Below are 17,180 nucleotides of genomic sequence, written 5' to 3'. Positions count from 1 at the left end.
AGTGCATAATAGCCTAATTGACAATGTAATGGACTGCCGAGACGAAGGTTCGCAGGTTCAAACCCAGCGCACATACCTCTGATTTTTCGAATCTACATGTGTATTGTTTTCAATTATTGTTTACTTTAATGATGAACGAAAACATTGTGAAATCATTTACATAGGCACCGTATTAGGCCAGCATGGTAGACTAAGGGTTAAACCCTTTCAGTAGGAGAGGAGACCTGTGCCCAGCAGTTGGACTGTATATATTACAGAAATGGTATGAAAAAATAAGTCTTTCGAAAAATTTAGCAATAATCACTGATAGTACCGTAGTGTTTCAACAAGTTGGCAGCGTCTGCGCAGAGCTTAAATTTTAAAAGGCTCATATTCCCTCTACGATCGTTTTACAAGGTAAATTGACATGTAATCAAATTACGATATAAAGCTAGAAACCGGTATATATAAATTAGCTTCAACAACACGAGCGTGTTAATCTGTCAATAATCGTTTGTGTGGAAGTGAAGAGCTTGTCAAATCGATGGAGCAGTTCGTTGATTTTTTATTTTCATTGGGAAAATAAATACGACGACGATGAACGTAATCATTATTTCCTAGAAAAATATTATTATATAATAAATAAGCTTGTAACTTCGGTAAATCCTGGGTAAATAGTTTTTGAAAAGGAAAATGTAGTAGGTATAATTACACTACTTCGGTTCGGACGAAGTTGAATACACTAGATCTTGGAAGAGAATAGTTTTGTTATAGATTTTAATAACTTAATCATGTCATAGTATTTGTATATGTGTATAAAAAGGTTATTCCACTAAACATATTATGGATGTAAGAATTCATGAAGATGTTTGTATGTTTTCCCGCAGTTAAGATCGACGATTCTAAAATCAAAGTAATATAAACAGATCAATAGATTTGTATATTTGGCACACAGATAATTATAAAATTTTTGGATTAACATACAGGTTGATTTTCGTTGTAGAAATGACCGTAGGGGTATTTTTAAATGAATTTACACGGTGGTACGCTAACATAAGTCTATTTATATAACTATATTTATATAACTAAAGTAATATATGTTTATTTATAAAAAAATCTATACGCAGTTATCATACCCAATACAAATAGAAATGAATTTAAATAATACTAACCATCGCTTGCAAGTTGCAATACGCCATTTGATGTCATTAACATACAAACAAATAATACATCCATTCAGGTGCGCTAGACTGAATACAAATAACCAACACTTGTTTAAACCAACACGTGATGGAGTAATTATAATTAAACGTAAAATATATTAATAATAATATTACCAACCCTGTATTGTATACTGTCCCACTGTTGGGCACCGGCCTCCTATATTACTGATAGGGATTAGGACTTGGTCCATCACACTGGCCTAGTGCCGATTCGTAGACTTCACACACCCTCAAAATTCACAAGTGAGCAGGTTTCCTCACGATGTTTTCCTTCACCGTTAAAGCAAACGATAATTTACAAAGAATATGCACATAACTTTAGATAAGTCAGAAGTGTGTGCCCTTGGGATTCGAACCTGCGGACATTCCTCTCGACAGTCCGTTCCACTCCCAACTAAGCTATCGCCGATTAACGTGGAATACTTTTTAAAAACTACGTTTGGTTGATGGGCTTGTAGTCCTCGGGGAGGTGCACACTTCAGCGTCTGGTAAAAACCAAGCCAAATTAGCAATACGTTTAAAAAGGGTATGATAATTGACTAACAGAGTACAAAATGATTGTGTAGTGGACTTTAGTAATTTAGGAAAACCCCAATTATTACCATTGGTTTTTTATATCCACCATTAAGTTCAACAAGCACAAAAGGTCGTCTCGTAAGTAATAAAAACAATTAGTGCCATTATGATTATATTATGTGAAATAGTGGCAAAAGGTGAAATTTTCCGAAAAGGGAACCCAACACAAACATAAAGATACTATGTATAAATACGGTCTGTACATAGTTCTGATAATAATTAGATTCTACATAAAGGAAAGCCGGGAAGAATATATGGACGCTTCGTCACTGATGTCAAATAAAAAAACCTACGTAAGTACCAATAGTGTAATTTCTTTTTGTCGAATATTAATATTTAATTTGGCAAGAATTTAAATACAAGACTTATTCTCAGCGTTTCAGTCTTCATTACTCAAATTCATTAACAAAACTCATTAAAGCATGGTTTCATGAACACAAAGATAAAATGATATTCTTTATAAGAGACAAAACGCATTGTGTAGCAAATCTTTTCACTAACAAAAGCCACGTAGTCGTAACACTTAGTTGTAAGCAATCGCAATGTTTACCGGCACTTGTAACATAATATGACATTGTGTAAAAAGACGTATTCATGCTGTAAACAAAAAACAAGGGCTGTGTACAGCCGCTGTGAAAATACAAAGGCAATTTTATAATAATGCAATCGCAATTCGAGACGCAGCGTCTGCTACAAAGGTTTCTGCTAAGGGACAATACGCGCGATTAAAATTGTAATATCAACAAAAGGATGATTTAATATTACAATGTGAATTGAAAATGTTATATTGCGTTAATTATTGTAATGTCTTCTTATGTGCTTCCTTATTACTTGTTATTTTAGTGTTGTAATTTATTGAGAATAATATTATTGTTGGTGAAAACAATAATAAATAATTAAATTGAACAAAGTAGAGGTCGAATAATTGTATATAAACTTCTTTCATATTTATAATAAGAGACAGGTTTTGTGATAGATAATGCGATTAACCTTTTATATTAAGTATGTAATACAAATAGGTTATGGAGCTCCTCACAGCAAAAGGCGCTCATCGTATATTTAAAAGTTATTGGAAATTCATTATACATATAAAGATTAAACATAGTATTTTTGCTATATGTTATTTTTACTTGGTTTTTTTAAATATTTTTTAATGTGGATATCGTTTCATTAATTTAAACATTAAAATGCCACTTAAATTGATGATTCCGTGTATCTCCTCCTAAAGTACACATTATTTTAAATTGCAACTGACACTATCAGATAGACAATTTAATAAGGAATAGTTCGGTACTATAAAAATTCGAAAAGTTATTCATAATTTTTTGCATATTCCCGCCCGTAATTCGCGTGTCGCCAAATATGGAACGTATCGCTGAAGGCCGTTTGATCAGGGAGGGGTTTCTATTATCTACACTACAATCTACATATTACATAATATTATGTATATAAAAAAAATTATGTTGTTAAGAGTATTATATGAGAAACGGAATCCCAATATAGATAATTCTGTTTTTAAAATATTCAGAGTAGTGACGGTTTTAAGGTTTGTGAATGGGGCAACCGCTCATGGCTTCCTAAGGTCCCATGCTTGCAAAGGGTACAAAAATAACATAACCTTCTTCAACAATCGGATAAAAGGATCTCACAAATATCTGCTGCCGAGAACCCCCAAAAAGTCAAGGCCGCCATTAGCTCGTAGTTTTTGGATTACGGTTTCTACGGAAAGAAAAACTGGAAAAGTAGCCAGGAAAACTGGAAAATTTGTGAAATACTGAAAGTGGTTTATTGCATGGCATTTTTGCATGAACTTGATACCATTGTTCCCTTTACGGATGCCGTGTTTGCGTAGTTCTTTGTTTTGTTTGTTACGGTCCTGAATTTGTTTTTGGATTCATGGTAGCGGCTATCTTTAAAACTATTGATCTTGAGTGCTATAGGCTAGTCCTAGGAATAACCTTAATTTTTATTGTTAATAGACTTTCACGTGGGCGAAGACGCGAATAATTTGACAATTCATCATTATGATTATCTTCTGCCTTTGGAAGATCACTGCTGAAAACCTTCCCTAAGGATAACATCCTTATTACTAAGAATAAACATCGGAATACATTTCTAAGATTATTATTAAATATTTTTAGGGTTGGGTACGATAAAGGAGCTCCTATAAGATCACTTTGTTGTGCGCCTGTCTGTCAAGATCCTTTTCCTTAGGGACGTGTAGTATCAAGTTGAAATTTATATCAAATATTTGTGTCTACGCCCTCTTTTAACTGTGACAAAAATAAAACTTTTAAGTTAACGCGATCAAAAGATATGACCTTTTATTTCGCGTAATTTGCGATTTCACAAGGGAATCAAAACCTATAAGGTTTTTCCCGTAATCTAAATTTATGTAATTTATCAAGAAGCAATGTCTTACGCCACACGTAAATAATACTGGGAAATGTAAATATGTATTTTAATAATAAAACAAAATGGGAATTTACTATTACAAATTTATTATTTGCGATTGGTTCAATAACAATGTTTTGAGATCAAACGTCAAAGTTAAGTTTGTTAAATTTCAGCTTATATACTCAGATACCTAACCTATAAGTTTGTACGGAAAACTCGGTGCGCGAGTCCAACTCACTCTTGTCTGTTTTTTTTTTTTAATAAGAATAAAACGCAACCTTTGCAAAACAGAATGTTAGTGATATTTCTTATCTTTCTGAATATTTAAACACGTGCAAATCATATATTTATAGTTAAAAAGACAAAAACACATATTCGACTCATTTAATATACAGACGAAGCATTGTCAAGGTTTTACAAACATACATATGTAAATTCGTAACCAAATGGTTAATAATGTTGCATATAATCATTATAGGCAAATGTCAAGCGTATTTGTGACATATTGTGTCTAGATTTGTACTGATTTAGTTACTTACAAGGTGTGACACTGACCGAAATGTCGAAATATTACTATATTGGTCTAGTTTTTAAAGTTTTATGGTGATAATTAATTAATATGTATACGATGACTTTGCAAGTCTACTAGAATGTTAATTCAAAACGACTAATACCTGCACATGCGTCATATTCATTTCAACATAGTCCGTAGAATGTAAAGAAACTATTATGTTTGTTCATAATTTATAATGCATATAAATTTTGTGATCGATGTGTGATTTACAATAAAATGAATTCAACATTTATAAATGCAAAAGTAACTTTGTCGGTATGGTACGGTTTTACGTCAGAACCGATATTGATGAATTTTGGTATGGAGATAGTTTGAGGGCCTGGGAAGCCCCAGGCTTTTACCCCGGGAAAAGAGCTGCGAGCAAAAGTTAGTTATGTATTAAATTATCTATTAAGTACCAGATTTTAGACAATATTAAATATAATAACTCCATGTTTGAAATCTTCAGGAATGCACCAATATTTATTGCAATAGTTCTTATGTTTTGTGAGGTGTAGTACTAAGATAAGATATGCATATTTGCACTAAACTGACTATACAAAGTTATTGCACTTACTCATCATATTAACGTCGAAATATTTTAGTATTAAAATCATGCTTGCCTGTTACATTTCAGTGGTCTTTATATTTCCAGAATTTCTTAATTAAATAATACAATAGAACCTAATGGCGGAAGATAATATGTTTATCTAACTATTACAAGGTCTTTGTTTTGATCTAATATGATATCAGCGTGCACGATAATATTTTATTGCCCTGGCGTCAGGCGGGACATTTTGATTCCGTTCCTCAGTTACAAGGACTATTTAAAAATATGTCGTTCCAGTTTTAGTTCAGTCTAGCGTATCTGATTCATCCGCTTCGGTGACATCATATGAGATACATATGAAACTTAAAAATTTTGAACACGCCGGCATAATTGTGACGACTGGCGGTCGTTCCTTGTTAATATTGAATAACAAAAGTATGTAAAGTATTAGCTTTAGACGCTACTCCACGTTGGGACGTCTGATGGGTCAGATGCAGTGGGGTAAGTTTCCTGTGACCGTATACAAAAAAAAAAAAACTTCACGCAAATGAAGTAGATAGTAGACGCCATAATGTTGATACTCTTGAATAATAAAATGTTATCTGTTTTTATGAGCTATTAAAATTTTGCAACACATTTTTCTAAAGGTATAAAACCTAAAAATGGTTGTTTTACTCGGTAAACGTTATTGCAAATTAAAATCAACTTTAACGAGCACTTTAAACGCCTTAAACTAAACCTCATAGCATACTAAACCATTAAATTCAAACACTATTTTATTAATAATCATATGATTTAGTTAGTTTAGTTTATAGCTTAATCACATTAAAAGACTCTTTTAAAATAAAATTCAAACTGTAGAATTAAAAAAAGGAAACCTATTAATTCAAAACGCAATTACATGAGCCAAATTACATCTAGATCAGCACAGAATTTTTTTAAAAAAATATATATTAAAATCCTAAGATATTTTACAATACAATATCAGTAGGTGTAAGATACGTTGCTGAAATTCTTATTTATTAGGCGTAATGAAAGTGGTTATAATATTAATTCAAAACTCAATTACATGAGTCAAATTACATCCAAATCAGCACAGCGATTTTTAAAAAATATATATAAAAATCCTAAGATATTTTACAATACAATATCAGTAAGTGTACGATTCGTTATTGAAATTCTTATTAGGCGCAATGAAAGTGTTTAAACTATGATGATTGACGTACCAATCAAGTAATATAGACCGAGACACGTTGACAACACAAATACACGATGAGTTTGATTAATTGCGATAACTTCAATTAAAACTATGGACGCTGACCGTCAGGGACAAAAAAGGAACCGGTTTTGGACTGGTTTTTATATTTGGTTTTGTAAGTGTTTTATAATTTACTATTATTATGCTTATAAAAATTATATGAGATTTGCATAAACAAATACTAGTTTTTACCTACGGCTCAGCCTGCGTGAAATAGTTTTTTTTGGAATAAAAGTTGCCTATAGCACTCAGGAATAATGTTCCTAGAAGTGAAAAAAAATCAAAATCGGTTTAGCAGTTCCTGAGTTTAGTGCGTTCAAATAAACAAACTTTTCGGTTTATAAAATAAGTGTAGATTGTGAAATCGTACAATCTGAGTTATTGTTATCCACATAACGACTTATTAAAACTAGGAAAATCATAGGTGGTGGGAATATACCATTTAAAAACATTACTAGGAATTATTGTTACAGGCTTTTTGTGCTAGTATTTATACTTATATTTTTTTCTAATATGTAATCGTTGAACATTGATTTACATGTGATTTATAATACCATAATAAATAAAAAATGCCAAGAGCGACGTTAACCAGTATTTAAAATATATTAATCTAGTTTTCTACTACCTACTGTGATCCATAAATAGATCACGCGTAATAATAAGGAACCTGTTTAGAGAATGTAAATATATTATATAATCAGTTTGATAGTTTCACCTGAAAATAAACACTACGCCTGCTTTAAAGTATGACGCATAGTATATACTTAGTACATCGCAATTATTTTTATGTTAACTTCGAGGTAGAACTTCCACATGTTTCTGTATGTACTTTTGTCGGAATGGAAAGAAGTTCTCATTGGGCCATTTATGTAGCATTCAGGACATTGGCACTTTACAGTGCCATCTTAAAAGAGAGATCTTTTGTAGCCAGTGCTAAGTCATGGTCGGCAGAAGACGCGATGGACGGTTTTTGCTAATGCTCGCGAGATGCTGAAGCTGAGAAGGTAGAAGTAACCGAGATTTTCCCTAAGAAAAAAAATGCCACAATCGTTATAGGGCAATTATATTTCGTCACCGCCACATCAATGAAGTAATCTAAATATTGTCCACAGCATTACCGAGGTGGTGCTACGGTCTCACAAAAAATGGAAATGTGTAGCAAAATTATTATTCTTGGGTATTATGTGTAATATGTGTAGCAAAATTATTGGGGTATGTTATTAGTCCGCTGGAACAATATCTGAAATATTTATAGGTTGATTGACAAAAACATGGAAGATAAATCGGACCATTATGCATAATGGTTTTCTTCACACAAAACTTAATGCTTTTATAAGATTCCGGTTTTTGTGAATTCAGCTCACAATAAAAGAAAATTATGGTTTTATGACGGAAGATGTCATGCAAAAACTATTAGAGCGCGCGTCATATTGAAGTTCAAGGGAAATGTGAATATGATGCAAGAGTGGCGCCTCGCAAGAAATTCGAAAAATTTGATAATTCGGCGGTTAGGTATTTTTGCTTGCCCAAGCCACGTTCGAAGTATGGTTGGCATTGGTTGTGGGCTCCCTTTCCCGTACTTAGCCCGTAAATAGTAAAGCCATTGTGTGTGTTAGCCAGGTTCGAAGTAAGTATGAAGGGAAAACGCAATATTCATACTTAATGACTAATGGGTTATTAGTGATAAGATAGGTCAAACAAGTACAAGTAGCTAGCACAAGGGTGCTCACACGTGGAGAAATTTTAACGACTTTTTTTGAGGTTTACTCTGTTATTTCTCATTTTTTTTCATAATTTTTATTTTACATCAAAGCATGAATTGTCCTGTGTTTAACGAGGTCCTTCGGCTAAAAATACGTTCTACTGTAGATACTAAAATTAGCAAACTGTAAAATTAGGTGTTAATTAATTTTATCAATAGCTTAGTATGGAAATAATTTAAGTACTTATATACTGTATGTACGTTTTGTATGTGTACAAAAATAATTAGTAATTGCCTACTAGGTAAGTCTCAGGGACGCGGTAGAAAAAAAAATATCACCTATTTTTATTATAATCTATACGAATTTTTAAATCGTTATGCTCCATCTCGCATACATAATTACAGAATTAAACACCACCCTTTTACCTGACTACAGTATTATGAAAACCTATTTAAAATAATTATATGTTTCAATAAGATATATTTTTATTCTGCGCATAGAGACAATTGTGCTATCTAGATGTTTTTTCTAACATAACATTTGCTTGACTTGCAAAATATTTATATAACAAATGTAAGAAAAATATTTCGAAGAGATATATTCACAACACACCTATTATTATAATGCAACAAATCACAATGTATGCTTGTAATTTTACTACACATTTCTAATCAAATAATAAGACGATGTTGGCATTTTATACTGATTCCCTTCAACACATCAGGGCGGTACATAGAAATCGGGAACGTATCCATATTTTTTCTAGATTCCCTTTCATCGTGGACGTAGAGTATCCACAATAAGAGTTAGTCAGGAGGAATATTATTACGCGTAAGGGTACCGTGTCAGTAGTCCTGGAGTGGAATAGCTCACACCAATTCACTACATATAAAGGGCGGTAACAATGTATATAGTATAAGTAGATAAAATTCGCTTGATTTACCGTCATCTTCAATAAACCATTCCAAACGTCTTTTTTGATCTATCTCAAAAGTGGACCAATCACCAAGTTTTTTTGACATATTTACAAATGAGTTTTGATTTGTTTATTCTCAGAATCGGATTGAAGAGTGAGATTGGGTTAATTTATTGAAAACGGCTGTATAACGACTACGTCAGCAATAGTATATTAGCGCACAAATAAGGTATGAAACGATGTGTTAACTCGAATGCATACAATCATAAATGTAGTGGTTAGAGTATTTTCGCTGACATAATTTCAATATGGATAGGTCGTGATATTATTGCGTCATATTAATTGCTTTGACGCATATCGCAAATTCACTTTCGTTATAATTTACCTTTCAAAACAACTTGGACGATGGACTTTTAATCATTGAAGAATATGCGCAAGGATAAATTAATTACAAGTGCATTGTTTTTTTATTTATCAGATCGGCAGACGAAAACAATAGTATTCAAAGTATAGAGTGTCCAATGCAAAATTTAACGAGGTATATTAACTGTCAGTATGACTGCTGGAGTATACTTAGATTTCAGAAATAGTTATTTTATTGAGGAATGTGATATACTAAACAACATGTATATTAGAATTTGCTAGCGGCGAAGAAATCTGGTTTCTTTTTTATTACAATTCGACGGTTAATTTAGCCTAAACAAACTAAATTTATTTATATTTGTTTTTCATAGACATGTTTTATCAAAAATCATAATAATATTGTTTTACTACTGTGAAAATTCACAAAGATAGCTTATTTTATTTAATGAATACATCAGTTAGTTCTTATACTTACTAAAATGCTTTGAATTATTAACCCATCAATATCGTAACATACATTCAATAAAAGCCGTAAATAAGCTAGGGTTTTACGAAAGATTACAACGAAAGGTAATCTATATCGATATTGCTAACATTGTGACACTAATGTCAGAACATAATAAAACTAATGTTCGATAATGTTACAAAGTAACTAATCACTTATAGTTTGTTAATTCAATTAAAACACTTTTCATTATTGTACTTTGTTCCAAAAACGGCCTTACGTACATTTACATTACCAAAAGTGGTAATTAAGTACATATATTTATGTTGCAAATTAAGTTGATAATTGTGTAACTGTTTCAATTTTACGCTAATTCCCGAAAAACCAGATGTTACAAATTCTATTGTTGGTACTATGGAACGCGATGTTTGTTTTAATTTCATTGTATATGTCTAGTTTGTTACCGAAGATCTCCAATTTTTAAATGATGTTAATATAAATTATATTTTTTTCGTAATATTATTGAGATTATCAAATTATATACATTGTCCCCACTATAATTACCGATCATTGTGACATAGTACATAGGCACATAGTGCTTTGTATTTCAAACGTCTGAGTTATGAACAGTCTTGATACTTGCAATGAGCGCGCAGTTTGTTCGACCCGTCATTCGGCAGTATACAAATCGTTCTAATGGTAAATTTTAATTGAAATATTAATTTACCGTCTATTCTTATATATTATAAAAGAAAGGTCCCGTCGAATCTTTGTCTGTCTAAACGCGATAAACTCAAAAACTGCTGAACGGATTTCGATGAAATTTGGTATGGAGATAGTTCGAGATCCAGGATAGGTCACAGGCTACTTTTGAAAATAAAATTGCAACGGCACTTTTATCCCGGAAAAAATATTTGACATACATTTAGCATCAAGTTCAATTGAAATACAAGTGTTAATCGAATTTTTGTTCGCTCTTACCAAACATAAAACGGCAATGCGTGGAAAATTTAGTATATGTTTATTGCATAACATTAATCTTTTCCATAAAGTACCTTTTTTGTATTGACTTAATGTTATCAAGATGGATTCAATTTATGTATTTTAATGGTCAATTTATTGAGTGTATGTGTTATGCTTGTCACATGTTATTTAATTATATATTATTGTTGTATTTAATATAATATATTTATTTTTAATATTTATGAAATTATTGATTTAAAAATATGGCAGTACTGTAACGGTTAACTTGCATTAATAACGAACTTATTAATTAGATATAATATTTATTATTATTCTATAAACTATAGCGAAATCTCATAATATTTCGATAAAAGTTTTGTTTTCCTAATACTATATAGACTAAATACTGATTTTCATATAATAAAAAATTATATTTGTTTATTGCCGTACCCACTCAAAATAATATGATACCAAACAGGTATATTCCAGAGGTCACAGGTAGATATAATACTTAAGTATATGTATAATATAGATAGGAACTAGATAATATCATCGATCGTGTTGGTTTACTATATGTAAATGATTGGGTATGTATTCTCACTTCCGCGCATGTAAAGTAGTATTTGAATGTCAAACTGCGAATAGTATGTTTCCGATGTGATCCTATAATAAATACATCGAGATTTGTCCTTATCTGCAAACCTAATCTGAGGGAAAATGGTTCATACGTTTATTGATTTAAAATTTTCACACTAATAACACCTATAAATATAACTATAAATCAAATAGAACATATATTATTCACGAACAGCTAATAATACATACTTATTTAATTATTTACGTGTCAGTAAATTTTGGATACTATAAAGCCTTTAAGACAGAAGTTTGATAAATTCTTTATGACGATGACATAATATAGAAAGGTTTGTATGAAAATTCTCAATGAGAATATAATGAAAACCCGTTATAACGATACGGAAGGGACCACCTAATCTAGTCGTTATATCCGATTGACGTTATAAGCAATACTTCTACATAAAAAAATAGACATGTGTGTAGAATAATTTGCATACAAAATGGCAAAAAGTCGAATACAAAAAGAAAAAAATTTATGCGCCAAAACCAGTCGTTAACTCATGCAAGAACTATATAATATGACAAAGAGCTGAAAGATTGAGAAAAATTCCAACTAATAATAAAATATTAAATCCCGCTTATGTCATTACAGTCCTTGCATTACAATAACGATCAAAATAATATTTTAGCTTCGCGAAAAATACGTTGATTGTGAGTTAAAACCGATAAATTCCGATGATATTGGTCACATTAACCATATGTCGCTTTATACAGTGTCGTTATAAGCGATATGTTCCCATAGTTGTGTATATAGTTTCGGCGGGACCTCGCCATTTGATTGTTAAAACCAATAATTCGTTATAACCGAAGTAGTTATAGCGAGTTTCTAATGTATTTAATATTGTCAAGGTATTTCAAATTTTGTATGTAAATCACATTTGGTTTTTAATTTCTAACATTCTTATTCCTTTATAGTTTACTGCTCCTACCTATAATACACTATATTTTATTCTTGTTTTGTTATTATGGAAGTAGTAACCTACTATAGAATTCTATTATCGTGTTCTCAGTCAAGCAGCAGCGTTTATGAGTTATACCCTGTCTGGGAGACTCAAGTTCAATTCCCAGCTCGAACTAAAATTTGTGAGAGCTTTGTTTAATACGCTTTGCCTGGAATTTAATCCTTTATGGGGGTTGACGTCAGGCAGGCGGCCATAGTCATATCACTTATGCAATATGCATGAAAAAATTTACCGCACAGACCCCACATTGGAGTAGGATAAGGAAACGATAAGGGACTCGACATAGTGTATTACGCATATTAAATTATATTTATGTTTTATGAATAAATCAACGAACAATTATAATATTAGTTGTGCAATATATGCTCATGTACAATTTAATGAACAGATTCCGTTCAAAATACGAGGGATAACTTTGAGGAGTGCTAGGCGGCGCACGAAGCATGCGCATGGCACTAAACAACAAGCCGGCTTGTGCTGAACGCGCACGCATTTATGAATTAAAAATAATAACTAAAACTGTAAACAAATGTAAAATTAAATGAACTCACCACTGAGTGCGGCGACATATTCCCTCCACTTGCGGCCGATGCTCATGGCTGGTGTTCACAAGCACTGTTCGTATTAACATTTATGTGTGATGCCGGCGGTCAGTACATGCGTGTACCGTGTACAGTGTGCAGTGTGTTGTGCTGTGCCGGCGAGCGTCGCGGTGTGACGGCGAGGCGCGCGATGTGGCATGCTCTAATATTAGTCGGCCACGTGCTACCCGCGTTTCGTCGTAAGCGTGAATGGTGAGTCGGACGAGTTCGAACAGATAATAATGTTCCCGTTTTGTTGACGGTTTCAGCTGTCAAGTGAATACGCGCCGGTAGACGAACGCTTGTCCGCCGCGGGGAGCCGCGGCCGCCGACTCAGCCGCCGCGCCGCGCCGGTCCGTGTCTACGCGCGACACTACACCGCACGCCGCTGCAGATAATGCTGTTATTTGCTTTATCACTCACTGGTGTGCGTCGGACGCCACTGATAACGTCATACTTTTGTTTCGTATAAACTTCACACTGTTAAATTGACTAGTTGCCGTTTCACTCGGAACTTTACGCACTGCCACTGAAAATACATTTTCGTTGGTCGCAAAATTACGCTCGCAACACAATTGCTAAAACAAATATACATAATGTTTTTCTTAATAAATTATTCACAAGCTGCCTGGTCCTTACTGGTGATGAATGATAAAAGCGCTTTATAAATGTTTATCAGTACCTGTACGGAAGCGTGCTCAATCGATTTGGACTTTATACTCTCATTACTATTGGCAGGCAGGTAATGGCTCCGAGGAAGAAACTTTGCGTATTTAAAAGCGTATAAGTACTATATAATATAATTATACATATAATTATCATATAAGTATATTTATTTGATAACTCAAATTGTTATTAAGTATACATAATAACTTATGATAAGTAAATAAAATTAGCTTCGAAAACGACGAACATCCCAATCTATGTGAGCCATAGTGACGCACATATAAACTGATCCTGCACACTAGAGATGCACTATATCGTCAGTGCATAATGGTAAAGAAACAGATATTAATTTATATCCTAAAATGATTCTGTTATTTGGGAGAGAGGAAATATTTTGTATAAAAACTAACATAATTACACGGAAATGTAAATTTATGTGCATTATTATATTAAATAGGAAAAAAATCGTTTGCAAGGTGGGTATCATAGTGAAGAAGTAACCCTTATCGTAATTCATAACGCTATGTAAGTATATTATAATTAGTATAAGTATATATATATCTCCCAGTTATTTTATTCAGGCAGAGCCTGTAAGTATCCAGAATATTTTTTTTACTAAGTAAGTACTTACTTATGTTTCTTTTCAAAATTGTCATATTCCAAAATGAGACTAAAACAGTGTTGGCTTAGACGGAATTTCGCAAGAATCTGAAAACAACAAAGTACGTACTTACTATTTTAATACAAACAATTCAATTACTTTTAAAGTAAAAGGACATTCCAATATCTATTAATTCGTCGGATATTTGCACAGTTGTTTGAAGAAATGCAAAAAAAAGTTTACGCAAATAAACCCCGTGCTAAGACTTCGATGTAAGTATGGAATATTTATTATATTCGTTAGTAATATGGAACCCAAACTAAACTATGGCTCCACATATTCCCTATCGGTATGAGGATGTTTTTGAACTATGGATGTTACAGAAGTGGGAATCGGAACCTGAGTTGTGTTAAGAAACCACACAAAGAATAAATCTTCCTCTTCATCCATACTCATTAACACAGCTAATGGATTGGATATTATTGAAACATCATCAGCTTTTAAAAATACTGTTTAAGTATCCGCCAAAGAAGGATCTAAATCTAAAGTAGAATATCCATTAAGTTGGCAACACTATGTGAACGGGGATTGCAAGCGGGAGACGATTACCCAGGTGACATTCGACAAGTCAAAACTTGTTCGTACGTGTTCTATCTGATAACCTCCGATTCAAAATTATAGGAGCCGAAGTCAAAATCGAAGATGTAAAATCGGAAGTTTTATCTTTTTGGAATCCGAATTGAAGCTCCGTAACAAAACGGTCAAGATGGAGATCAATTTCTGTTAAAACTTAGTCGAAATATAAAACTAATTGTATAAAATTACCTAGACCATACATTGTATTTTGCAAAAATCTACATTTTGCCAAGGATGCCAGCTAGTAAAATTCTAAAAACAGCGATACCGCCAAGTCTGGCGAGCCCGGAGACGGTCTTTACGTCATCGACTTCGGAACCGATAAAAAGTTTTGTGCTACTTTGGCTGTTAATATTGTTTTTAACAGTACATACTCTTCCTTTGATGCGAATTGATGTAGATATGAATGTGTTTAATGTAGGTACACACAGATGTGTACCTACATTAAACACATTCGTATCTACTTGTTCCTTTGTACCTTAGTACAAATTATAATTGAGTATTCCTATTTGTTTTACTATCTTTAACATCAAATGTTTAAAATCAAAATGAATACGGTAGACACGTCTAGTATAATAAATCAAGTGAATTTTGGGTTCCAATTATTATTTAATTTCTAAATATGATTCTGCGCTCTATCGTCTTTAACACGAGAGGTTAATTTCGATTAATCAATGCAATGGTAAATGTACAAGACAGAGAATTGCGTGTAAAAATGAAAAAAATGATAATCAGATACAACTCCTTTTCTATGTTGGTTCTCCTGTAAATGACAAAAAACACAGAATGCATTATAAATGATTTCGTCATTACGAGTAGAAGACTACAAGATAGATAGAACGCCAATTAAATGAGTTATCCATAAATAATCCTAAACAGCATTGTATTGGAAGAGATAAAGAATAAAAAAATATCTTACATATGTTTAATTTCACTAATCATTTATTGTCAAAAATACATTTTGAAACTTGTCTTTAGTAATAAAAAGCCGGTATGACCAACAATACATTACACTGAATGAAGAACAACATCCTTAATTGTAGGATGTCGTAAGATATTGCATCAATTAAATCGAGTGTGCGTTCGTGGCAACAAGTCAGTGATTATGGTGTTAACCCTGATCGCTGGTGCACTCGTAAAGCCACTATATAAGAAACACATGCGCCAAATAAAGGACATCTCTTAAATATACAGGAAGAGAATTTCGCGTGTTTTATAATCGCTGACACGGTCAATGATACAAGGTTGAGATTTAATCAATGCCATTATTAATAATTTCCATTGAAGTTTATTAAATTATCGATCCAAATTCCAAGTTAAATGGATTTTGATCTTTATTAAAGTATTTTCTGTAAATTTTCATTACATGCGAGCACTTTAATGCATTGAATGGGTCTTGTGCATTGAATACAAGGATTTTAAAAGGAAATAATATGAAAAATAAAGCGCTAAGATGCAATAACATAACTCGAATCACAGCTAATAGCAGTGTGTTAATGCACTTGAATAACTTGAAAGGTATTCCAATTTCCATAGGATCATTTATTATTGCAATAAGATGTTTCCGAGTATTCTTTTAAAACTAAAACAAGACGTATAATAGTCTTGTTAATATTTATTACTCCGTCTGCACAATGCATTGAATTTAAGGATTTCAATGGTGTGACATCATCGGCCATCTGCAAACTGTATTGTTTTATTAAGCCGTCGCTCGAGTTTCTTTGTTCTAAATTAATATATTAAGTTTATTATCGGTAGCACAATTGCTTTCTTTTATGTGCAAGTTATAAATTTTAAAAAGGTCAAGATTGGCATTTTGTAGTTTTTATTTGTCACATAGACGGCAATAAAGATGGAAAAGATTCCAATAAGACATTTGCTTTCGATTGTTAGAAAGCCGATTACGTTCTATATATTGTTAGATTAAAAATAAATGTCTTACAAATCTTCGTATTAAATGTGGCTGTTTGCTCGTTTGGTTGTAGCCACTTGACGAAAAGTAACTTTTAAGTACCCGACAAATTCGGAGGAAACTCGGAATGTTGACTTAATGCCTTTTTAGTAAATTACTTCTCAACTCAAATTTTGTTTCTTAATTGTGTTAGCAAACACTCGTGGTACTTGTTTAACAACGTGCTTCATTTAAACAGTTTTTAAATGTTTTATTATATG

The 17,180-nt window shown here is 32.4% G+C and overlaps 1 protein-coding gene across 1 annotated transcript in view; it reads right to left on the bottom strand.

The window, feature by feature from the left end:
• LOC115444960 (facilitated trehalose transporter Tret1) overlaps positions 1 to 13,477 on the bottom strand; it is a 28,845-nt gene extending 15,368 nt beyond the window's left edge. Inside the window, exon 1 of the mRNA XM_030170974.2 lies at positions 13,076 to 13,477. Within this exon, the coding sequence (XP_030026834.2) occupies positions 13,076 to 13,121 (46 nt within the window). The 5' untranslated portion in view covers positions 13,122 to 13,477. The remainder of the gene's footprint in view (positions 1 to 13,075) is intronic.
• Positions 13,478 to 17,180: the final 3,703 nt, after the last annotated feature.

Source organism: Manduca sexta, chromosome 25 (assembly GCF_014839805.1).
Source record: "Manduca sexta isolate Smith_Timp_Sample1 chromosome 25, JHU_Msex_v1.0, whole genome shotgun sequence".
Lineage (NCBI taxonomy): Eukaryota > Metazoa > Arthropoda > Insecta > Lepidoptera > Sphingidae > Manduca > Manduca sexta.
The sequence above is the reverse complement of the archived record's forward strand: the minus strand, read 5'-3'. Positions and strand labels throughout refer to the sequence as shown.